Source organism: Papio anubis, chromosome 6 (genome assembly GCF_008728515.1).
Source record: "Papio anubis isolate 15944 chromosome 6, Panubis1.0, whole genome shotgun sequence".
NCBI lineage: Eukaryota > Metazoa > Chordata > Mammalia > Primates > Cercopithecidae > Papio > Papio anubis.
Genome location: NC_044981.1, coordinates 146,348,757 through 146,374,015, shown reverse-complemented (window position 1 = coordinate 146,374,015; position 25,259 = coordinate 146,348,757). Strand labels below are relative to the sequence as shown.

The 25,259-nt window shown below is 36.4% G+C and overlaps 1 protein-coding gene across 1 annotated transcript in view; it reads right to left on the bottom strand.

The window, feature by feature from the left end:
• Nucleotides 1–1,015: 1,015 nt before the first annotated feature.
• The window catches only part of GPRC6A (G protein-coupled receptor class C group 6 member A), a 36,607-nt gene continuing 12,363 nt past the window's right edge, over nucleotides 1,016–25,259 (bottom strand). The window contains 5 exon segments of the mRNA XM_003898267.5: nucleotides 1,016–5,694; nucleotides 8,155–8,278; nucleotides 12,054–12,284; nucleotides 17,912–18,748; nucleotides 21,177–21,480. Of these exon segments, the coding sequence (XP_003898316.2) occupies nucleotides 4,580–5,694; nucleotides 8,155–8,278; nucleotides 12,054–12,284; nucleotides 17,912–18,748; nucleotides 21,177–21,480 (2,611 nt within the window). The 3' untranslated portion in view covers nucleotides 1,016–4,579.

The following is a 25,259-nucleotide window of genomic DNA, read 5'->3' as shown; positions in this document are numbered from 1 at the left end:
GTGGAGATTCTAATATCAGAGGGAAGGTCGGGAAAAGTCACTGAGTTACTGTTTTGAACAAGATTTCAAGAATATTCATGAGAATGTTAAAAGTTACTCATTCAATATTTATTGAGTACCAGTTTTGGTGTGGCCTTGTACAAAATCCAGACACATCATAACAATTATAGGTGGATCTTGCTCTTGAGATCGTCACAATCCGAGTTGACCTGCTTCTCATTTCATCCTGCCAATAAAAGCTATGGTGCAATGTGTGTTATTCCCTCATTCTCCATTTTGGCAATAAAGCGTTTTACTATGTGTGTCCCTGTGGGCAGGGTAGGGGATAACGATATGAGTCAATCTGACACTGCATTCTAAATACCTTACCCCTGCCCTGCCCCAGATTAGTTTGTCTTGACTAATGGAAAAGTTTCTATCTAAATAACAATTTGGACTTATTAGGACAAATTTTAAAGAGTTGAATACTTATATAGTGAAGGATTGCTGATTAGTTGGAATGGATAGGTACTTTTTTCACTTTTTTTTTCTTATTTTAAAAATAATATTTAAGTATAGCCTTTATAACAAAAAGGGAGGAAACCCTTTATTCCAAAAAGAGTTAGAAATTATTCAATTTACACCCAATTGAATTTAAGGGCCTCAAAAGTTAAAAGAAAGGCTGGGCACGGTGGCTCATGCTTGTAATCCCAGCACTTTGGGAGGCCAAGGTGAGCGGATCATCTGAGGTCGGGAGTTTGAGACCAGCCTGGCCAACATGGTGAAACCCTGTCTCTACTAAATACAAAAAAAGTTAGCCAGCCATGGTGGCAGGCACCTGTAATCCCAGCTACTTGGGAGGCTGAGGCAGGAGAATCGCTTGAACTTGGGAGGCAGAGGTTGCAGTGAGCCGAGATCGCGCCACTGCACTCCAGCCTGGGCGACTAAGCGAGACTCTGTCTCAAAAAAAAAAAAAAAAAAAAAAAAGACTTTGTCTCAGAGGAAAAAAAAAAAAAAGGTAAAGTAAAATAGTCATTCTCTTACTTGTGTTTTTCAAATGATGATAAGGATGTAGTTTTGGCTTCAAGGAATTTAAAACTTAATTTCTTAGGTTAAGTAGGATTTTTTTCCTCCAGAATAATTGTTGAAAGCTATGTAATTGCAGTAAAACTCACAACTCTTATGAAACAATATTTCTTTTATTGTTCTATTGGCACAACAGTGCTGCGATTTTTGTTTTGGGAGACAACACTTAAGAATATGAAAACTCTCCTACAACTTTGCTCTCATGTCAATAGGAGAAATTGTTTTCATATCAACAGACCAGTGAGTCAATGAAATCACAAACAGAATAATAATTTCTTAACATTTTCATGTACATCAGAATATTTTCTCCCCTTAACAATTTTTATGGCACATTATCACTATAGCAGAAAACTAAAATTAATATCTTTTTTTTTAAAAAAAACATTCAATTTGTGTTGAAGTAAGGCTGCAGAAAGTCTTGCTTAGCAAGGCAGGAAAATTCAACTTAATTCTAAGGACAATGGGAAGTTATTAAATTTTTCTGAAGAGGAGCTTGATAGTATTGGAATGAATTTGAGAAAGATTGATTCTGTAATGATGTATTCTACGTATTAAACTGCAAATCCTAAGGTAGGTAACTAGTTTGGGATATTTCAACAGCAAAGATGTGAAGTTGTAAGAGCCTGAATTGGGGTGATATTAGTTGTGGTGACAGTAGTAGTCCTAGAGAGGAAAGGGCAGTTGAGAGAATTATTACTAAAGAATTGACTCTTCACTGCAAAATGGTGAAAACACTGGAATGTAAACTCTTTGAGAGCATAGACCTTGCCTTTTTTTTTTTAACTTTTTAATAATCCCTGTGCATAGAATTATGTCTGGTATGCATTGGAACTCAATAAGTGTTAAATTAAGATAAAAGCAAGTAAATGCAATAAAATGTAATATGTGCTATAACAGGAGCAGAAAAAAAGGCTTCATAGAAGAGGAGATACTTGAATTGTGTCTAGTGGATTTAGCTAGAGTGTTTCAGAAAGACAAGAAGTGGAGAGGATATCAAGGCAGAGGGAAGAGCCCAGGCTCCAAGACCTGAAACAGCATGGTATAAGGATGAACAATCACCAACAATCACCAGCAGTTTGCCAATTCTGAAGTATGCTTCACTAAGCAGGAAGGAGTAGAAGTTGGTGCTGGACTTGAAGAGCCTGGGTATCAAGATAAGGACTTTTGACTTATTATAGATTTTTAAATAATTTAGTAACATGAAGAGGCTTTTACTATAGAAGAGATCTAGTGGAAGTGAATAGAAGGTTTAGCAATATCTCCTCTATATTTAGAGTAAAACATTTGAGGTCAGAGTCAAATGAGAAGGCTATTGCAACAATCTATAAAAGAGGTAATGAAGATCTGGATTAAGGAAGTGATGACAGGGATACAGATTATGACAAGGTTTTGAGAAAATGTAAGTGTTAGAAAATAAATACAGGAGATGAATTAAAGGTATAGGACTGTGAAGCAGGCAGTAGAGTCAAGGATGCATCCCAGTGGCCCACTAACCCAAAGGTGGTACTATTACATACTGAGAAATGAAAAATAGGAGGAGGAGGAGTAAGGAGAAGGAAAATATGAGTTCAATTTTATGAATATTGACTTTGAAGTATGAGGGGGGACAAGCAACCAGGTTGGTTGGAGAGTGACCTGGGCCAGAGATATGGTTTGGGGGGTCATTTGGGTCAAAGTTAAGACAGAGAGCTGGGTAATTTTGTAGCAAGAGAGTGTGTTACAGGAAAACAGATGTAGGTTGAAGATGAAACTCTGGGAAATACTCACATTTAATAGTCAAGTGGAGGAAGACAAATCTGCCAAGGAGACTAAAATGCAATGGCCAGGGTATCAGAGTAGAACCAGAAGAGCCTTCACATCAGACTTAAGAGTTTGACTCATAGAAGGCTTTATAAATTACAGAGGGAACCAAGAAGGGGAATTTCAATGAGGAAGAGTTAGATCAGAAATATAATTAAGATTCAAGGGAGATAAACACTTAAAAATAATCATCAAGTTTGAGATATAAAAAGTAACAGGTAAACTTTCCATGAACTATTTCATCAGAGGTGAACTAGAAGCCAGATTTTAAATGAACTGAGAACTAATAGGTCACAAGTCAATAATGACAATCTTCCTCTAAACAGTCTATTGTGAGATGGAGGAAGAAAGAGGGTGACAGCTAAAGAAAAAGTAAAGATTGGGCACAGTGTTATTTTGTATATTTATGGTTTATACAGATGTGAGCAATGTGAACATGGCATCCAAATCCTTATCACCAGCCCTGACCACCATCCCCTGAGCTCATGGTCTTTTGTTTATGTGAATATTTGATATATCTTAAAATTCTTCCAGGCATCTCAAATTCAACATTCCATCTTCTACTCTAAGTTACTTCTTCTTCCTATATTACATACCACCTTTCAATTAACCAGACTAGAAGCCTATAACTCATTCTTCACCAACCACTTCAAATAAATTATCACCTTCTATATAGCTTGAATTCACATACATATCCCCCTTTCTATTCCCTGGTACAGATCCTAATCCTCGCTTAACTAGACTCCATCCGCCACCTTGTATCAGAGTGATCATTCTGGGGACTTTGAGCTACTTGTCCCTTCTGTGCCAGACACTTTAATGGCTACCCATTGCCCACAGGACAAAGACCCATGCTCCTTAGCAAGAAACTCCAATGGGTGGAATTCTCTCATGACCTAACCTCTATATACCAAAGAGTGCTCCTCTCCAGTAATACCAAAATGATGGTAGTTCCCTGAATGCACCTTCTTGTCACACTTTCTGTTGTTGCTCCCACTTTCCTCATTTATCTAGAATACCTTTCTGTGCTTTTTCTAATTAGCTAACTCCTACTCATCTTTTAGGGTTTCACCTAACCATCATACTCTTTATTTAAAGTCTTCTCTTAAGCCCTCCCATCCTCTCCCAGTGTGGTTGAGTGCCATTTCTCTATACCACTGTAACACTCTATATACATTATAATCATAGACTTCCTCACACTGATTGAAGATGTTGATATGTGCCTATTTCTCCTGGATTTTGAGCTCCTTGAGATCAGCAATGACACCTTGCTGCTTTTGTACCTTGTTATTTAGCATATCACCTGGTTCATAGTAATTGCTCAAATGGCTGTTCAACTACACTGAACAGTGGAAGAAAAGTAAAAATGCTCAACAGAGGAGAATCCAAAGAGATTTGAAAAGAAGTGGTTGGGAATGCAGTAAGGATGACACATTATGGGACAACTTTGAATAGAAGAGAAGTCTTTAACGATGTGCCTAACAGGAAGCAGGTAAAGATGGAGACCAATGAAAGAGGTAGGAAATGAAGGGAGTTTCAGGTTGAAGGCGCAATTCAATAGGCGATTGAACAGAGTGACTGTTCAACTAAAACTTGGTAAAGATGGTGGCAAGGAAATATATATGACGTATTTGCTGGGAAAGTAAATGCATATCTTAGATGCAAAGACCCTGGAAACATTTTATTCTGGAATGTGGAATCTCCTAAGGCTTATTCATATACTTGAAATTCTTTTTCGAGGCAAAGTTTTAGATACACTTGTGGCATTTTCTCTGCATGTGTGTGCAAATGCTTGTGCCTGAAGATCTTTGCTTTTCTGCCAGGTTGCAGACTTGCCACTAGAACTGAGATTGGTCATTGTAACATTGCCGTTCATGGAGTCCAGTGAAGCATGACTCATGGCAATGCTGCTCACGCTATGGGAAGAATAACTGTAGATCATCTTGAGAAAGGCAGACTTGGTGTTAATATCTTGCTTACAAATAATAACATAGCATTTGGGGAAGAACGTGCAACACAGGATTCCATAGTTAGATATTAGTATGACAATAATCTCCACAGCTGGTACATATTTGCCAAATGTGGTAGCATAGATAGGGATGAATGTGATCCAAGCTATGAAGTAAATGAGCATGCCAAATGTTATGAATTTGGCTTCATTGTAATTCTCAGGTAATTTCCTGCCTTTGAAAGCAAATATGAAGCAAATGAAGGCCAGGATGGCAATGTAGCCCAGCATGGTGCCAAATGCAAGTATGGATCCCTCCTCACACTCCAGTATGATGACTCTGGGCAAGGAGACATTCACCTCTACAGTAGGTGCTGCAAAGATTAGCCAGAGTGTGCAAATGACAACCTGGATACTCGTGCAAGTGAAGATAATAAGGATTGGTTTATATAGGCACTTCAGAAATTTCTGTAATTTGGGATCAAAGCTGAAGGCTAGCAAAATTTTCAGGGACTTCGTCAAAATGCAGGAGATGCAGAGAGTAAAGCTCACTCCAAACAGTGTCTGCCTGGTTTTACATGTGAAGTCTTGCGGTTCTCCAATGAAAAAGCTCGTGCTGGCAAAATTGAGGAAATGACAGAGAAGGATCACATAGCAAATTCTTAATCCCCCGGATGATTTCACAACAGGTGTGTTCAGGTTTCTTGTAAATATTATGCCAACAACGAGAACAAATATGATTCCCAGTAGGGAGAGGATCAAGAGCAGGATGGCCAAGGAGTCATTCCAGTTGAGATATTCCACTTCCTTTTCAAAGCACATAGTGCTCCTAACAGGGGCCCAGTGAGTTTCATTGTTGCATAAAAGGCAGTGAGGCATATCTAAAAGACAGAGGAGATGCAGTTACATTGTCAACATTTAAACCAGGTGATAGTCCACAATACTACAAATTAGATTCGCCTTCTGTAATAGTTCTGACTAGAGAACAGATATAGATGATTGTCACGTTGGTTACTTATTAAAATAAAGCATGCTCAAACTTAGAGAAAGTGAGAGAGAAAAGGTAAAAGTGAGGAGAAAGGAAAAGAAAGAGAAAAAAGAGAGAAAAAAAAGCCAGCTGGATTGTGAATGTTTAGGAGATGAATATACTCAGAATACATGCTAGCTTCTTATGCATTTGCTATTATAGATGATGGCTCCAGCACTCTTAAGAATAAGGCTTTGGAATCAGACATAGCTTTTCTTATCTCTTCCACTTGTAATTCCTATAAACTTGAACAAACTAACGGAACTTTCTGAGCCTGTTTCAGAATCTCCCATATCTCAAAAAATAATAAAATGAAAAGACTCTGCCTTATTGGGATGCCGTACTCAATGAGATAATAAATGTAAAATGCTTCACACAGACCATTACACATAGTAGACCCTCAATGTATGGGAGCTGCTATCATGAATAAGGGTGCAATTCTTTTAAAAGAAGAGGCAATATGGCTAGGTTACTCTAAAAGCTTGAAGTCTCTTTCTAAAAGTGAGATAATGCAAAATTGCAGTCAATGGCAATTGAAGAATTAAAGTTTATTTTTTTTCCAAGTAGTGGGTAAATCGGAGCCTCTCGCACTGGAAGTGATAACTTTGAAAAGTATTTATGCTGATTCTGGCTGCAGGGCAGCACAAACAGTTGATGTTAGAGTTGTATCTCTAGAAGTGATATTACATTCCAGCCACCCAAAGTTGGTGAGTCCCAGCTGCAACCAAAGGGCCTCTGTCAGGGCATTCATCAGATTACACCCCACAGTGTCTGTACAACTCTTTAAAATTTTGTGTTCTCTTCTTTATTAACCTCAAAGTAAGGTTGTATTTCTGTTTATAAACTTCGCGACCCTTCCAGCCTCCTCCTCTTTCTGAACTCTATTCCCCTGAAAATACCTGTTCTTTTCTGTTTGCCCCGTAACCACAGTTGCTAGTGTCGGTCATTTCATTTGTCCAGTGGACATTTACTGGCCTCATCTAGGTATGAGAGCTGTGTGTTAGAGACATAGAAAGGAACAGCAGATGGTATCCGTTTAGGCTTTCCTAACTCCTAGCTTATCCTCCAAGTTGTCTTCAGTCTTCTACATTTCTACATTTGTTCTTGGAAGCGACTTACCCTGGTTACCAAAAGAAAACCCAGATACAGCCTTTAAAGAGTCCCGTACATCTTTATGGAAAATAAATGTTACATACTCCTTGGTGTTTTATTTCTGTCACTTGGAAGATAGTTGCTAGTTACCATGTTGCCTGAAAAACTCCCTCCCTAATTATCTAATTTTTTAGGTGGTGGTATAGCATTTTTATTTATTCATCATTTAAATGCTCACTTCCACTACTATAAACATTATTAAACATACCAAGGAATGGGAAAATTTTAAATGTGAGATAATAAAATGCAGATACATATAAAGTTCTGATACTCTCAGGTTGGAATAAATGACATTTTTTTTTGTGACACAATAACAGGACATGAATCTTGGAATATTTTCATTGGTATACTTTTCTCCTTGAAGCCAATAAGCAAAAAGAATAGGTATCTGGGGACTATTCCAGTTCCGGAGTTCTCAGCTTTTCTACAAGATGAATGGGAATGCCCTAATAAACAAGGAAATCTGATGCTTTTAAATTAGGCTGAACTCCAGGGAAAGTGCTCATAGTTTCTTTTTAGGCTCCTAAGGCTGCTGACCTCACTCTCGTACTTTAATTTGTGTATTTTGCTTTCATCTTGTGAAATTTTTAAAGATAGGGTTGGCAAACAGTCAGTTACCAGCATCTCATCCCTGTCAATAGTTGGTCCCTTGTCTCACAGAAGTTGCTTTCAGGTTTAACTTTTGTTCTTGGTAGACATAATGAGATCGCCAGGATGTGTACACCTGTTTCTCAACTCCAGGTGCCTCTGGGTTTCTATTATGTTTAGTTAATTCAACGTTTACTTATTTGTATTTTTTCGTACCTCAGTTACAAGCCGAGCACATCTGTATAGGGATACATGGACAAAATTGATGGAGAAGTTGCATCACTTTAAGAGTTACATACTTTAGAAAATATGAGTGAAGGGATGACATTTTCCCTTGGAAGTAAAGTAACTTTTACATCTCTATTGTTTATTGGCTGTGCACCTGTTGACACAATAGAGCAAATTCAAGATAAAATGAAACTTCACTGGAATTTAATTTCACAGGAGCATGGGAAGCTTTTTAAATTTTTTCAAATGAAAAAACGAACCAAAATCAAATTCATGCAAATAAAAAAAAAAACCTAAGAGGAATGATTCACATGTATCACTATCCATGTGGAGTGACTGTAATTACCTGTCTGATTACTGTAGTAATTTTCAGGACAGTTCTCACATTCATAGCAACAGATGTGTTGACTTCTTGTAGTTTTCTTCATTTGCCCAGGACTGCATTCCTTGGAGCATTTAGATTGAATTTGCTATATTAAAGGTGAAAAAAAAAAATCACAAGTAAATTTGTAAAAAGAATTATCCTAATCAATTATCCTTGGCTTAATTTAAGATATATTGACTAAATACTATTTTGGTCTGTTTTCATAGGATTATAGACTCTTTTTCCATCTTGGGAAATGTAAACAAGCTTTTAAGATGGAGAAGCTGCTTTAAGAAGAACACAGTTTTTGTCGCATTAAAAACTTCTGTAAGCAAATTATGGAAATTAGCCCTTTCAGAAAGTCCCTAGTAGAGGGAGAAATGTGTAATGCTAGAACTAAAGAAAATAATGATGGTTGGGAAGTTTCAATCCCATGTTGAATGAGGGGTTCCACTAGATAAGAAAATAGTACACGGCTAGAGTTTTGTATTCTTTAAAAGAAAGTTCTTATCATGCTGGCAAGGATCATGTCCTATCTAACTCTAAAAACTAAAAAAAAAAATTGAGTTTAAAATAAAATTTAAAATTTAATACTCTAATATTAGAATATTAGATTTAAAAGACAGCCCTAAATATATAATATTTAAATAATCTTGAGAATTCAAGTTATAATTTGCATGTCACAATTTGAATTACATGCAGTGTTCTACTTTTATGGAACCCTAGCTAGTAATTCTTTGCATTTCAGCTATGTTATTATTCTCTATTCATAGTCCCTTTTTCATGGCATATCTTGTGAGAGAAATTTGCTTTGTCTTGTCACTTTTACCGTCGGAGCAGGGCAGAATGGTTAAATGCGTCTTTCTCAAGATTCTGTTATCCATTATTTCCTACTCTGGAACACAATTGAAGTACTAAGCTAACCAGTCTTTCTCTGGAAGGTACAAATGATCTGTCTGAGATAGAAAAGATTCAGCAGGCCCTGGGTCTGCAAGCACTGGTTTTCTTCTTCTCTCCACTTATTGCTGACCTGGGTTTTCACCAGGTAGTATATATGCCTTGAGAATTCCCCAGGGTAAACTTTTAAAGTATCCACTCTCCTGGAGGGTGCTCAGAGGACACAAAAAGATTTAACTACGAGATAAAGCTGGACCTTGTTAGGGTCCCTTCTCTCCCTCCGCATCAAGAGCAAAGACAGTCTAAAATCTTGTACTGATTACTTTAGGCTTCAATTGATTTAGGATTATCTGATGTTTTGTACTATGAGTTCTTGTGACTTACCAGAAATGTCAATACCCCAACTAGCCTGCAAATGGACAAATCCAGAAATCTGACCTAAACGATTTCAGATACTGTTGGTTTTTAGTGTATCCTTGAAATAATTATAGGTGTCTCCATCAGAAGGGAAGACTTGTCTCTCTGTTCATAGTGGTCAGCCCCTTCCATTTAGTCACTAAGAGCCTCACATAATTACCTGTCATTCTATCACCTTCTCTTCATTAAGTGAATTCCCTACAGAGTCTGGAGATAAGTATTGATAGCAATTAACAGTGTTTCTTGCAAAAATAATAGCCATCTCTGTATTCAAAAAGAAAATGAATCAGAGCATGTTTTAAAAGCTTCAGTGTGAGTTACGGTGTTTAGCAGAGCGCTGGGTTCGTAATGTAGTTGTGAGGATAATGGTAAGAAAAATGAAGATGATGACAGCGAAAGTTTGAGAACACAGAAGAATGGCTACATTTATGTCTTTCAAGGAAAAAGTGTCTTACTTTACTAAAACTTTTACAGCCAGGGGAAATCTGATTAAGGAAAATGGTTTACAGCATTACTATGTTCATTCTTTCATTCACCAAATATTGGTTGAGTGCATATCTATGTTAGGCACTGTTCTAATTGTTGAAGCCACAGTGGGGAATGAAACATAAATATTTAGCTCATAGAACTTAAGTTCTAGTTGACAAGAGTGACAGAGTTAAAATAAGCAAAATGTACAGAATGACAGAAAGTTATAAGTGCTAAGGAGAAAAATAAGGATAGGACAGTGAATAAGAACTACTAGGTTGATGTTGCAATTTTTAAATAAGGTGTCCAGAGAAGGCCTCACTGAGGTGGTGACATTTTAGAAAAGACAGAAAGAAATAAGAAAATTAACCACATGAACATCAGAGAAAATTATTATAGGCAAAGGAAATAGCAAGGGCAAAGTGCTTGGGCTATGAGAAGGGAAGACACGCATAGAAGACCAAAAAGCCTATGGGGATTGCAGGAAGACTGTACAGTAAGGGGAGGGCGGGAGATAAGGTCAGGGTGGTAATGGGGGTAGATTGTGTAGAATTTTTAAAGACACTGGCTTTTACCCTCAGAGAAATAGGATGCCATCAAAGGATTCTGAGCAGAGCACTATGTTTTACAGGACCACTTGTATCTCTGTTTTGAAAACAGACTGAAGGGGGCCGGCGCAGTGGCTTACGCCTGTAATTCCAGCACTTTGGGAGGCCAAGGCAGGCAGATCACGAGGTCAGGAGTTCAAGACTAGCCTGGCCAACATGGTTAAACCCTATCTCTGTTAAAAATACAAAAATTAGCCGGGCATGGTGGTGCACGCCTGTAATCCCAGGTACTCAGGAGGTTGAGGCCAGAGAATTGCTTGAACCTGGGAGGCAGAAGTTGCAATGAGCTGAGATCGTGCCATTGCATACCAGCCTGGAAGACAGAGCAAGAATCCATCTCGGGGGGGGGGGAAAAAAAAAAAGGAAATAGACCGAAGGGTTAAGAGGGGAGGCAGAAAACCTTCTGCAATAATCTGGGTGAGAAGTGATTGCAACAGCACTGGAGTAGGTAGTAAAAAGTGGTCAGGTTCTGGACACATTTTGAAAGTAAAACTCATTGGTTATGGAGTGTGACTGAAAGAGAGGTGACAAGAATCCCAGCAGGTTTTCTCATGAGCAACTAGGGGAAGGGGGTTGCTGTTTATTGAGAGGCAAGTAGGTTGGGAGAGAATATCAGCTCTGTTTTGGAGATTTAGGTTGACTGCTACACGTTCAGGTAGAGATGTCAATTAGGCAGTTGTATATTTATTTGGGTTAGAAGTCAGAGATAAAAATCTAGTAGTCATCAGTCTCCTGTATAATATCATTTAAAGCCCCAAACCTGGATGAGATCACTAAGGAAAGGGGTAGACAAAAAGAGGAGCAGTTCTGAGCCCTGGGCACCTGAATGATTAGAGGTAGTGTGAATGATGAGGAACTAGCAAAGGAGAATTAGTGGCCAGATATACAGGAAGAAAATCAAGGGAATGTAGTGTGGTGGAAGCAAACAAGGAAAAGATGTCATTGGGGGGAGAATAATTAGTTGGTAAGTGAATATATGATAATATTCGGCTTTATTAACTTTGGTGAGCTAGACAGAAACAATTTCGATAGATTGAAGAGGATTCAAAAGAGTATGGGAGGAGAGAAATTGGGGCCATTAAATGCATTCAACTGTTTCAGGGAGTTTTACTGAAGAGAAATAGAGTATACAAAGAAAAACTTGAGGAAACAACAGAGGTTCTTTGTTTGTTGAGATGAGAGAAATAATGACCTATTCCTTTCCTTTCCTGCCTAACTGTCAGCTAAGATAGGAGCTACATTGATAATAAAGGCAGAGAGACTATGAAATTAACAGGGATTGTGCTTGGCCAGATGAGTATGATGAAGAGAGGGGAAGGTGAATTGGAGGTGTACAAGGGGGAGTTAAATAGTTGACCATGGAATTTGAGGAGGAAAGGTGGGGACAGTAAACAGGCAAGAGGGTCACTGGAGGTCTTGGTGGGGCAAGGACTTTTGCAGTTGAGGTACCAATTGCTTTGAGTGCTACAAAGCAGCCTACAACAAGATTACCTTAAGATTCCTGAACTCATTTTTTGTTTCCTGATCTGGGATGATGAAGACATCATTCTGTAGGTCATATTCTGCCATCTTGGTGACAGTCATGTGTCCATTGATCTCCTTCCAGAGCACATACATCTGATATGCCATGTATCGTTAAGAGCCCACTGGAAGCTAGAGATCATGAATTTAAAATGAAGTCCCTCCATCAGTGAATGTCACATTTTTTAGCACACCAAGTAACTATAAAAAGTAAAAACAGAAATAAGCTCTTAAAATAAATGTTGCAAGTGTGTTCGTTATTCTAATGATAACACTGCCTTATAAAGTATATCACTTAAAAATGAGAGAAAAAAGATTACAGATCACTGGTTCAAGAATTCTTAACTATCTGGCAACAAATTGAGAATGAATTTCACTTGGGTTCTAGCCTCATTTCTGCCTAACTTTTGCCGTATAAATTTGGAAAAGCAAGTTAATTTCTATGAATGGTTGTTTCTAAGTATCTGCGTTTATCCTACAGAATTTTAGAATAGGTCCCCTGGTATAGACACCTGGGATCTAACTGTGGTTCTATCTCTCATCAATGAAATCTTGACGGGTACAATTACTTTCTATCTTATTATCTCCAATGGTTCTTAAGTTTGTTTCAATGATTGAGTATGTAGTAAAGTGATCTTTAAATTATATTTCTAAGTTAATTCACAAAATGATTTATTTTTTAACTTGAGAGGAAAGAAATATAAGGATAAGTTGCCTGTCTTGCTACCCAGTTTGTACAGTGAGAACTTGTATACTACAGAGTTAGGACAAAAAATATTTTGCTTACAAATGGGGTAGCCATATTGAGGTTGTGCTGTAGTGGAAGAACAATAGACTAGAAGGTAGGGAAACAGGCTGCTGTTCTGGCTTCAATATTAACTTAATATATAAGTAAGCCAAATAAATATCCTCTCCGAATGCTTTCATAATGGCCCATTTATTACCTAAATCTATGGTTTTATGTGGCTTTTGTTAGGTATAAAATCTATAGAATAAGGCAGAAATTATTCTATTTGAAGACAATTCTATTCTCTTTCTTTTGAGTTAACTTTTTATGAGTGTTTCAATTTTTTGTCAATAGAATATAAAAAATAAGTTACATTTTCAAGTAAATAGATTAGCTATGATAATAACGTCAATGAGAAATGTTTCTTTAGCAGAATCTCTATATGTGTGTATTTATTTTATGTCTCCACAGATTTCTTAGCTCTTTTAATGGATATCAATTAATTAGTGTTACTTTAAAGAAGCAGGATATCAGATTTAACATGGTGGAATTCACTAACAAAATTTTATTCTAGCAATTGCCTGGAAGAAAAAAAAAAGGAGAGAACAAAAATGAAAGAATATGCAAGAGCCTACCTCCAATGTTCTCACTTCTATCTGTTGACTGGTTTGTTTCTTCTGTTCTTTCCTTAAGCAATATATACATGTAAACCCCAGTGACTCAGTTCTTTAGGGAGCATATCCTTTTCCACACAAGTGTTTGAACTATAATTTCTACCTCTTTTTTTCCTGTGCTTAATTAGGCTTTATAGGCTAAAGTTCTGACACATATTTGTTCTGTAAATAATCATAAAATTGTATAATGTAAATAAACTTCCACAATTTTATGCTTCTTCTTACAGGAAACAGGGTAGAAGCAAATACAACAGTATTTTTATTACTCATTAAATATAATAAAACATTTGCTATGAAGTAAGGTAAATCTTAAGCTGTTATTAAGCTGTTAAATGCTTTTTCACAGCATTTAAAAACATTTTTCATGGAGATTCTGAAATTCACCATTAATTGACACTACAAATTTAGAGAATGGGATTTGCATTTCAATTGTCATCTTATTCACCTGTGTATGATAATGCCCAGTTTTTAAGCACACATGGCCAGGAATCACACCAATTAAGGTGATATGGTTGATATTGCTTTCCGTTGTTCTAACTGTGCTGATGTCTGCTCTACCTCCCTAAGTAAGGTTACTGTGGAAAGAGGTATCTTCATGGCTCAGTTAGAGAAGAGCAGAGGAAACAGCCTTGCATCTGTGTCCTGATGCCCAGACTATGCCTTCTTTTGTGAAGTTTTCCATTGTGTAGGAGAAAATACACTGATCTAAGGCTGGGGCAGCAGTTTCATTGCTAACTATGTGAATCACCATGGGATAGATCTTTACTGTTAAGGTTTCTTCCATCTCTAAACTCTGACAAGTCTTGGTCACTAGAAACACTTCTTCTTACCACTTCTTCAAGATGCAATGTAAAGAGGATGAGTCCTGTCGGCCTACCATATTTTATAAAGATTAGAGGTGGTGTATATCAGTATCTAGAACCATATGTTTTAAAAATTATTAGTTATTATTATCTTACCATGCCAAAATTGCTCTCATGTCTCTCTTGACTTCTGGACTAATATGCAACTACCTTGCTACACTTACTAATACATGTTTCATAAATTCATCAAATTCAACATCTCCAAAATGGAATGCTTAATATTTCTTACTCCCACCAGACCTCCACTTTTCTCTACGTTTCCAGATTGACAAATAACACCAGTTGTCCCATATTGGAATCATCTGCAGCACTTTTCGTGCTCGCTGTCATCATTTACATCCAATCGACCTTCAAATGCTCTTCATCCTCCCTCTTCAATATCCACGTATACATCTTTTCATCCTTATTGTCTTACCTGTAGGCATTCTTATCTTATGTCTGATTTACCAAATTGGTCTTTCTCCCTTCAGTCTTGTGTCTCTCTAATCAATTCACCTTGGATGGAAAAAGTATCATATCACTCTCCTGCCTGAGAATGTCTTTAATTAGCTGCCCTATCCTCTGTCAAGTTCAAACCTTTGAACATAATTTGCAGCCTTTCCATTTAAGGGGGTGTCCCTATACTAGCAGTATCGGCATCATCTGGGACATTGTTAAAAATGTAGACTTTTCAATCCCACTGTGGAACTACTGAATTAACAGATAATAAGATTCCCAAGAAAGTCAACTGCACATCAAAGTTTGAGATGCCCTGATGGACAAGGCTCTAATAATATATCTTTCACTAACTCATTCAGTTAGTCCTTCACTAACTCATTACAGCTCTCTTGCAAGACTCCAGTCACATAGCATGATTTCCTGCTTCCTGAAGATGCTGTGCTTTCTTTTCTCTATTTTCTGGGACTTTGCTGGAATATTTCTGTTCTGGCTAACTGCTACTCTTCCTTGCATTCACACAGAGGTCATGTTTTTTGGAGAATATTCTCTGAATTGGTAATACTGGATTAGCTGTCTCACTTAAGTACTTCTCCGTCATCTTGTGTTTATATGAAACACTATAATGCACCATCCTACATTGTAATCAGCTCCTTAATTGTTTGATTGTACACATCACTGGACAGATAATTCCTTTAGGGAAGGAATTCTGTCCTGTTCTCCATAATATCTTCACCACCCAACACACTGCCTGAAACATTGAGACACCAAACATTTGCTAAATAAGTATATGAATTGAAGTTTAACTATTAGACATTCTTTCATCTCTTGCACATCACTTACTAGCTTATATATCATCAGAAGTAAAGGAAAACCAAAAAGAAAACCAAAATCACTGGTCACAGCAAGGAAGTGGTATCCTCCACACACATCTGAGGAACATCAAAAATCTGCTGAAGTAAAACAAGCATGACTGTGCTGTCCCTGCGTATGGCTCACAAATATCACCACATATGGGGTCAAAGTAAGTACTATCCTCAAACACTGGGAAAACTTAACCCCTTTAAAATTATTTGAATCTAAAATAATTTAGAATGTACTCTTTATATATTAGTGAATTTTGCTAGGGTACAAAGTAATCCTTAAGAATGTATCATTGACTAGGGACCCTAAATGTTGCTGATCTTTAAAATTTAAGTCTACAGAGATTTCTTTATAAAAGGATAACTCTTTGTATTATTTGTCTTACCGACTCTTGCACTGACTTGATATGGCTCACTCATGTCATGATCAAAGGAGCAAGTCATCCCCCTGTTCTTCCTTTCCAATCTGTTTCTGTTTGTTTCTAGATTAACAGGTTCTGGGGGCAAAAAGAATGACTCCAGTTTCCTCGTGTTTAAATAAAACATTTTAGGAGACTCTGCTTAGATGATTTCTTCTCAAATCTTATCATCAACATGTTTGAGACTTATTCCTAATTTAAAACACTTTCTCTATTTTTCCCCATATCTTCAGGCGGTGAATAACTCTTGCTATTTGCATTTCTTTGTCCTTATGAGGTTCTTCGTATAACCGCCCCCCCGCTCCACTTTATGTCATCTGTCTCTACGACTGTTCTCTATGTCTTTTTCTCAATCTCTTATTTCTAAAATTCTATGTGGTGGTATTATTATTGTAGTCTAATTTTAAAAATTAAAACTGTTTTTCTGCAGTGCACCAGGCCAAAAGCCTTGGAATATATTAGAAAACTTTGTACTGACCTTGGAATATAGTGAAGAATGATGATCTAAAAAAGATAATTTATGGCTTTTACCACCATCATTAAAGTTTTATATTACAAAGGGAATGCTTTCATATAGGTGTCTTAAAGTCATCAGACATAACTATATATATCTATATATATTATATATAGATATATATATTTTTTAAGAGTGTTTGCACTTGAGAAAAGGTCCTAATCTCTAGTTTTACCTCTTTATTAGATTTTTGGCTTTGTATTTATAAGGTAAAAAGTAGTTTAAAAGTGAGCAATTTAAAATACCCTCCCACCATTGCATGATCCTCCCAAATGTTAACTGGTCATACCAGACCTCAGAAATGGTATTTTTGGGTGTTTAAAGTAAAAAAAAAATGACAAAAGTAGAAAAAACTTGTTCTAGATATCCACTTGTATGATCAGAAGAATTGTCTTATTTCTTTTACCTTCTTTTCTCTTACAAATTTAAAAAATATATATTTTGTAACATGATTCTGCCTCAGGACACACAAGTTTGTCTTTGAATACACGTTATTGAGAAATTTGTTTCTAATAAGTAAAATATCATTATTAAAGGAAGCAATGTAGTTTTCAATGCCTTGTTCAAGGGCATTTGAGAAAGCACAATGGAAATTTTTCACTAAATGAAGCCATGTTAAATTTTAAGTTTCCCCAAACTAATCAAAGAGAAGAAAGGGAAAAAGTTCTTTTACACACAATTGCTGGTTTCTTTAAACCTGGAATATCATAACTGACCTAACAACATTCCTTTGACGAATACTGGAGTCCAAGTCCTTTACGTATATACATATACACATAAAGACTCTAATGGTCTTATGTGTATATGTATTTATTTACTCTACCTCCATCCTAATTGAGAGTCTTAACTATAAATGTTGGGATTATAAACCACCAAAGACAATGAAAAGCAAGGAAGGTGGAGTCAGAAGACCTAGACTGCAGTTGTATTTCTGGTACTTCCTGGCTTTAGTTTCCTCACCCATCATATTTAGTAAAAAACAAAAGGATTATTAAACATGTCAGCTCTAACTCTTGTGTTTTTTTAAGAGCATTTAAAAGTGATAATTTATATGACTCAAGGAAAATAGCATCATCAAAATAATTTTCGTGGGAAATAAAAGAATACAACTTTGGTAGGTCAGAGTAGGAAGTGAAGATAAAATACAACTCTATTATCTTCAAGAGTAAGGCACTATGATAGAAATGCAGGTTATTTAAACACTGAAAGTGTCTATTTATAAAAGGAATAGGATTAAGAGCAATGAATATAAATCTTTGCAAATTAAACAGACAGGGAAGGAAATGCGGAAAATGATGGTAGGAGAGTTTTTCTTGGATGTGTGAGTTAGTACCTCCCATGGTTGAAAAGCGTTGGGGTTCTGACAGTCACGAGCTTGACACAGATCCCGAATGGCATAACCAAGGGCAAACACTGCAAGTTGAATACTATGAATGAGTCCTGGCTCAGCATAGTCCCGGAGGAAGTCATTTCTCATGAAGAAGTTCCCTTCTATAGCCTTGTTAGCCTTGTAGGCCAAAGTCCTTTGAGAATGATTGAAAATGCATTGACTCAAATCAGTGTCCTTGACATATGTGCAGGCAGATAAATGCATGGCATATTCATGTAAGAGTTTGTTACTGTCACTGGGAAGCAAGTGCAGATTTTGAAGAAAGGAATGGAAAGCGGATATATTCCCTCTTCTAAAGGTAAACCCCACAACTTTGCCAATCTTTTTAACATTAGGAATGGTGGTAATCTTGGTGGCAGTTGACCAATTATCACTAGCAATCCACATCTTATTTATATTCATTTCAATGGCTTTATTGAAGAGATTGAAAACATGGAATTGCCTCAGAAATACCACAATGACATTAACCTGGGCTTCTAAAATGATTTTCTTCAGTGTCTGATTGATTCTGACTTCAATGGTATTATCTGAAAGAAAGGCTGGAAGAACCTCTTTGAAGGCTATGCACACGTTATTTGCTTCAGCCTGAATTATAAAAGTGTTAAGAGCCAATCGTCCATAGTCATCATCTGTGGTTATGATGCCAATCCAGTTCCAACCAGATTTCTGAATCAGGTGAGCCATTGCTTTAATTTGATGGAAGTCACTGGGCACAGTCCGTAAAAATGAAGGAAAGCGAATTTTGTCACTCAGGATTTCTGCAGTTGATTCATAACCCACCTGGAAATAGACAGAATATTTTAGTTATGGTGTTGATGAACTCCAGGTGACTGTTCACAGTAGGTGTTCCTCTCTTTGATTGCTGTAAGTTTTCACGACTTTCCTTAAATTCTCTAGCCTTTTTCATCCTTCTATGAATTACTACTTTACAAACAGCTTAAATCATGATACTTAGCCCTGATGATGGTTCAGAATCACGACTTTCTAATTATTTCATACTGTATTTAGTACAGGCCTTCTGAGAATTCAGGCTCTATCTCATTTTCCATTTACACCTCTATATTCCTCTATATCTATCTTGTATCTCTGGCAGGGGGCCAAGAGTGGATATTATTCAAATACTTAGAGGTAAATACAGGAAAAATGCAGTCCATCACATAAGCAAAATGCTGTTTGGAACATCAGTGTGTTCAAAATCTTGTCTAATGCATAATTTGGGTGATTTTATTCTAGGTAAAGTCAATCAGTCAAATAATCATCTTGTCCAGGGATCAGCAAAATTTTCCTGTAGAGAACCAGATATAAAATATTTTAAGCTTTTTTGGTCATGTATAGTCTCTGTCGTATCTTTTTTTTTTGTTGTTACAACCTTTTAGAAATGTAAAAACTATTTTTAGCTTGGAAGCTCAAGAGCATGAGAGCCACATTTGGTCCACAGGCTGTAGTTTTCTGACTCCTGATCTAGTCAAATAAGTATCAGCATTTTTGGAAGACCTACTTAATGTACACAAAGTTTTGCCTGATTCATAGCTTTGGTGAATTATTACCTTCTATAGATGCAATAGCAACATGTCACTTGTTCAGCATTTCTTTTTTTTTTTCTTTCTTTCCTTCTTCTTTTTTTTCTTTTCTTTTCTTTTTTTTTTTTTTTTTTTTTTTTTTTTTTTTTTTTTTTTTTTTTTTACCTACTTGCAGCTGCCGTGTGGTGTGGTGGAAAGACAATAGGCTTGGGAACAAGATAAACTGTTAGAATCCCAACTCCAATAAATTTGGGAATGTTATTTAATGTTTCTTTACTGTAAAGTTGTAAGATTCTTGCTAAGATTAAAGGAGAAAATTTAAATAGATAAGAGCACACTTTCAGTAAACCTAAGTAACCTTCCAAGTACCTGATGTTGCTATGCTCAGGCACATTAAGAGCTGAACTTTCTTAAAATTAGTGTTACCCATGGAACGTCCCCTTACCTTTTCTGCTGTCCATTACAGAAATTGCATTTTTGCATTAGCCAGTTGTTGTTAAGTCTGCTTTCCTTACTTATCACCTAACTAGTATCATACATAGTCTAGAACTTTTAAGCCAAAGCCTTATCTTTGATGTGTTTGATAAATAGTTCTTTTTGTTTAATCATTTTGGATTACATTTTTTTATTACCCACGTCACTATAATATAATGGAACTCTAATAGTCTTTGTATGTATATGCATTTATTTACTCTACCTCCAAAAAGTTATGTATTTTGAATTCTTATACACATTTTCATTATGTTACATATATATATATATATATATATATATTTTTTTTTTTTTTTCTGTCTGCTCACTTCTGTCAGATGGTCATTTCTTAATAATCTGAATATAAACCTTTTTCTTTTCTAACTTTTGGCTTCTCTTCTTCCTTAAGATTAGAAATCAGTGATGTAGAGAGTTACAAAGTAGTGTGATTTCACAATGAAAGCTAAAGAGACTTAATTGACCCTGAGCAATGTTCAAGAACTTAGTACACAGTGCTCTGACATCTGATTTGTTTTTTTCAGAGAACTTTTTGCTTACTTTCTGGTTATTGGCTTGCATTCCAGGGAAAGAAATAGCTCTATAGTCTTTGCTCAATGCCTTCCCATCATATTCAGAACAACATGCAAACTGTCCCAGGGCTTACAAGATGCTACATGACCTAGGCTTTGCCTATCTCTACATAAGCATCTCTTACTATGTTTCCTTTTGCTTCGACTGATCTAGCCAGATTGGCCTTTTTGCTATTCTTCAGGCATTCCAACTTTGCACTTGCTACTTTCTCAGATACTCTTTATCCTCCCTTCACACTCCTCACTCGAGCTTGAGACTAAATGTCACTTCCTCAAGAAGTCTTCTTTTGACCTCTCTGTCTCCTTACTCCTGAGTCTCTTTAGTTTCTTCATAGCATGTGACTGATGTTATTTTAAAAACAAGGCAGTTTAGGCCCAAAGATGTTTGTGTCTTATACAAATCAAGCTGAAAACAGTCAGAAACTAGACCTGATAGATTGAGGGGTAATTACTCCCTTAGTACTTTTCCACTATACCCTCTGTAATGGTATGCATCCTTTCTTTAACTAAAGAGAAAGAAAGGTTAAAGTAAAAGTGACTCCCTAACTAGTTTCCTCAGGTTTCTCTGATCCTTTCATAATAACAAATGTGATCAAAATCAATGTATGGAGGTAGCACAAAACCTACCTGTGGCATGAGCTGTAAATTCAACATCCTGGAGACAGCCATTGTTATTTCTGAATACCCAGAACCTATGACAGCCTTAACTCTTGGCATGTAGCTGGAATAGTCACACTTAAACTCCACAGTTTCTTTGGAGCAGTTGAATTTAGAAAGAAACCTCAGAGTGGCTGCCATTGCCACTGTGACTTCTGTACAAGTGTCATAGATTTCATACCCCAGTTTGACTCCAGATAATAGTGTTGAATTGTTGATCATCTCAATGCTGTGTATCATGGCAAGAGTTTGAAGAAAGACTGATATTTCAAAGCTGTTGGGAAACAAGTTTTTTTGAAATCAGAACATAACTCTTCTATGGACATGCCCATATCTCATTTTGCCTATATCTCCTCATAAAAATTTCTGGATTAGTGAATCTTATGTCTTAAAGGATCTAAATTTTATTTAAAAACATTTTTTCATGAAAATATTTATAAAGGGTAATATAAGAACCCACAGTTTCTTAAAAGGAGTCTATGCTACAGGATTAACTTTTCTTGATGATTTTTTGATCATTTTGAACAAATCAATATGAAGATATGTTTGATTTTTGTTCCTTTTTGTTGTTAGAGATCAGCATTTTATTGCTGTCAAAATGCTTGCTTTCTAGACTCATAAGCCTGTCTTTTAGTTTCTGATTCTAATCTGTGGGATTGGAAACCAGATAAATAAGACTCTTAAGAATTACATTTAGACAGCTTTGGTTAAAGCCTAACTGAGGCTTAGTTCTGAGGCATAGCTATTTCCACATTCAGAGGATATTTTTTATACATCTTGATCTGTGATTATTTCAGAGCACTGAGTTGTCTGATTACTGATTTACTGTTACGTTTATTTCAACCACCACTGTATACAAAATATTACAAATAGTGCCTAATATATAATAAGGGTTCAATACACTTTTTAAAAATGAATAAAGGGGGATATTATTGTTCAGGGTTTGATATTCTAGTTTCTTTTTAGTTAATTAGGTTTTGATAATTAAACTATTAGAATATTACTATTTGTCATTGTGAACCATGTTTAGATGGTTCTATCTCTACAAATGCATCTCTTGCTATGTTTTCTTCTGCTTCACTGATATAGCCAGATTAAACTTTTTGCTATTCTTTGGACATTCCAACTTTGCACTTCTTGCTCCTTGGCCAGATACTCCTCTCCCCTCCCTAAAATAATAAAGTAAGTAATAATAAAAATATATTAATAAGTTAAAGTATTTGAAGATTACTATTTGTCATTGCAAACCATGGTTCGCAATGACAAATAGTAATATTCAAATAGCTTAATTTAGCAAAATGTAATGAACTGAAAAGAAACTGTAATATCAAAACCCTGAATAATAATATCCCTCTTCATGTGAAGGACCTCTTCAAGGAGAACTACAAACCACTGCTCAATGAAATAAAAGAGGACACAAACAAATGGAAGAACATTCCATGCTCATGGATAGGAAGAATCAATATCGTGAAAATGGCCATACTGCCCAAGGTAATTTATAGATTCAATACCATCCCCATTAAGCTATCAATGACTTTCTTCACAGAATTGGAAAAACTACTTTAAAGTTCATGTGGAACCAAAAAAGAGCCCACATTGCCAAGACAGTCCTAAACCAAAAGAACAAAGCTGGAGGCATCACGCTACCTGACTTCAAACTATACTACAAGGCTACAATAACTAAAACAGCATGGTACTGGTACCAAAACAGATATATAGACCAACGGAACAGAACAGAGCCCTCAGAAATAATATCACATGTATACAACCATCTGATCTTTGACAAACCTGACAAAAATAAGAAATTGGGAAAGGATTCCCTATTTAATAAATGGTGCTGGGAAAACTGACTAGCCATAAGTAGAAAGCTGAAACTGGATCCCTTCCTTACACCTTATACAAAAGTTAATTCAAGATGGATTAGAGACTTAAATGTTAGACCTAATACCGTAAAAACCCTAGAAGAAAACCTAGGCAATACAATTCAGGACACAGGCATGGGCAAAGACTTCATGTCTAAAACACCAAAAGTAATGGCAATAAAAGCCAAAAATGACACATAGGATCTAATTAAACTAAAGAGCTTCTGCACAGCAAAAGAAACTACCATCACAGTGGGCAGGCAACTTACAGAATGGGAGAAAATTTTTGCAATCTACTCATCTGACAAAGGGCTAATATCCAGAACCTACAAAGAACTAAAACAAATTTACAAGAAAAAAACAACCCCATCAAAAAGTGGGTGAAGGATATGAACACACTTCTCAGAAGAAGACATTTATGCAGCCAACAGACACATGAAAAAATGCTCATCATCACTAGCCATCAGAGAAATGCAAATCAAAACCACAATGAGATACCATCTCACACCAGTTAGAATGGCAATCATTAAAAAGTCAGGAAACAACAAGTGCTGGAGAGGCTGTGGAGAAATAGGAACACTTTTATACTGTTGGTGGGACTGTAAACTAGTTCAACCATTGTGGAAGACAGTGTGGTGATTCCTCAAGAATCTAGAACTAGAAATACCATTTGACCCAGCCATCCCATTACTGGGTATATACCCAAAGGATTATAAATCATGCTGCTATAAAGACACATGCACACGTATGTTTATTGCGGCACTATTCACTATAGCAAAGACTTGGAACCAACCCAAATGTCCAATGACAGACTGGATTAAGAATATTTGGCACATATATATATATATATATATATATATATATATATACACACACACACCATGGAATACTATGTAGCCATAAAAAAGGATTAGTTCATGTCCTTTGTAGGAACATGGATGAAGCAGGAAACCATCATTCTCAGCAAACTGTCACAAGAACAGAAAACCAAACACTGCATGTTTTCACTCATAGGTGGGAATTGAACAATGAGAACACTTGGACACAGGAAAGGGAACATCACACACCGAGACCTGTTGTGGGGTAGGGGGAGTGGGGAGGGATAGCATTAGGAGATATACCTAATGTAAATGACGAGTTAATGGGTGCAGCACACCAACATGACATACGTGTACATATGTAACAAACCTGCACATTATGCACATGTACCCTAGAACTTAAAGTATAATAAAAAAATTAAAAAAGAAACAAACCCCAAAAAATCCCTCTTTACTAAAATTTTAAATTTAATTAAGAAATTTTAATTCCTTAATTAAACATTACAATTTCAATTAAAAAAGAGAAGTAAGCCCAGCTTATCATTGGCACAACCAACATTAGTGAGCACCACTCAGGACTCAGAGGGTCATCCTGTCACTGCCATTGCCATCATGCATGCCACACAAGTGTCCCAAGAGCCCAAGAAATCACCCACCTGCTGGTTCCATGGCTTCCACTACCAGTATTTGAGTAAGGCACCTGGAGGCCCAAGAATTGACCTGATTTGACCTAACACTGCTGCCAGGGTATGCTGCCCTGGGACACAAGGATGGGCATACTCAGCCCATTGCTAACACCACTGGGGCTCAAAGACTGGCTTACTTGGCATCCCAGTCACCAGCAAAGCTGCATCATAGTCCCAAGAATAACTTTACCCTAGGCCACTGAGGAAATGTCAGATGACACTTATGCTAGTCATGGCCAAAGAAATCAAAGTAATTATACTACTGCTGCAACCACAATAAAAGTCAAAGTACCCTGCCCAACCAAAACTATCTATTCATCCTCAGGAAGCGTTCTCCCCCTACAAAAGCAAATTTTTTAAAATTGGAAGAAGCAACTGAAACATCAGATGTACATATACTAACATAAGAACACAGGAAACATGAAAAAGCCAGAAAAGATGACACTTTTAAAGGAAGATATACTATAATAATGGTCTTTAAGAAAAAAAATTTAAATAACTTTTTAAAAAAAGAAACACGATAATTCTCCAGAAACATCTCAATCAAAAAGCAATTAATGAAATTCCAGAAAAATAATCCAAATTACAGATTCTAAAGAAGGATAGTGAGATACAAGATAATTCTGAAAAACAATACAAAGAAATCTGAAAAACAATTCAGAATATGAATCAGTTTACCAAAGACAT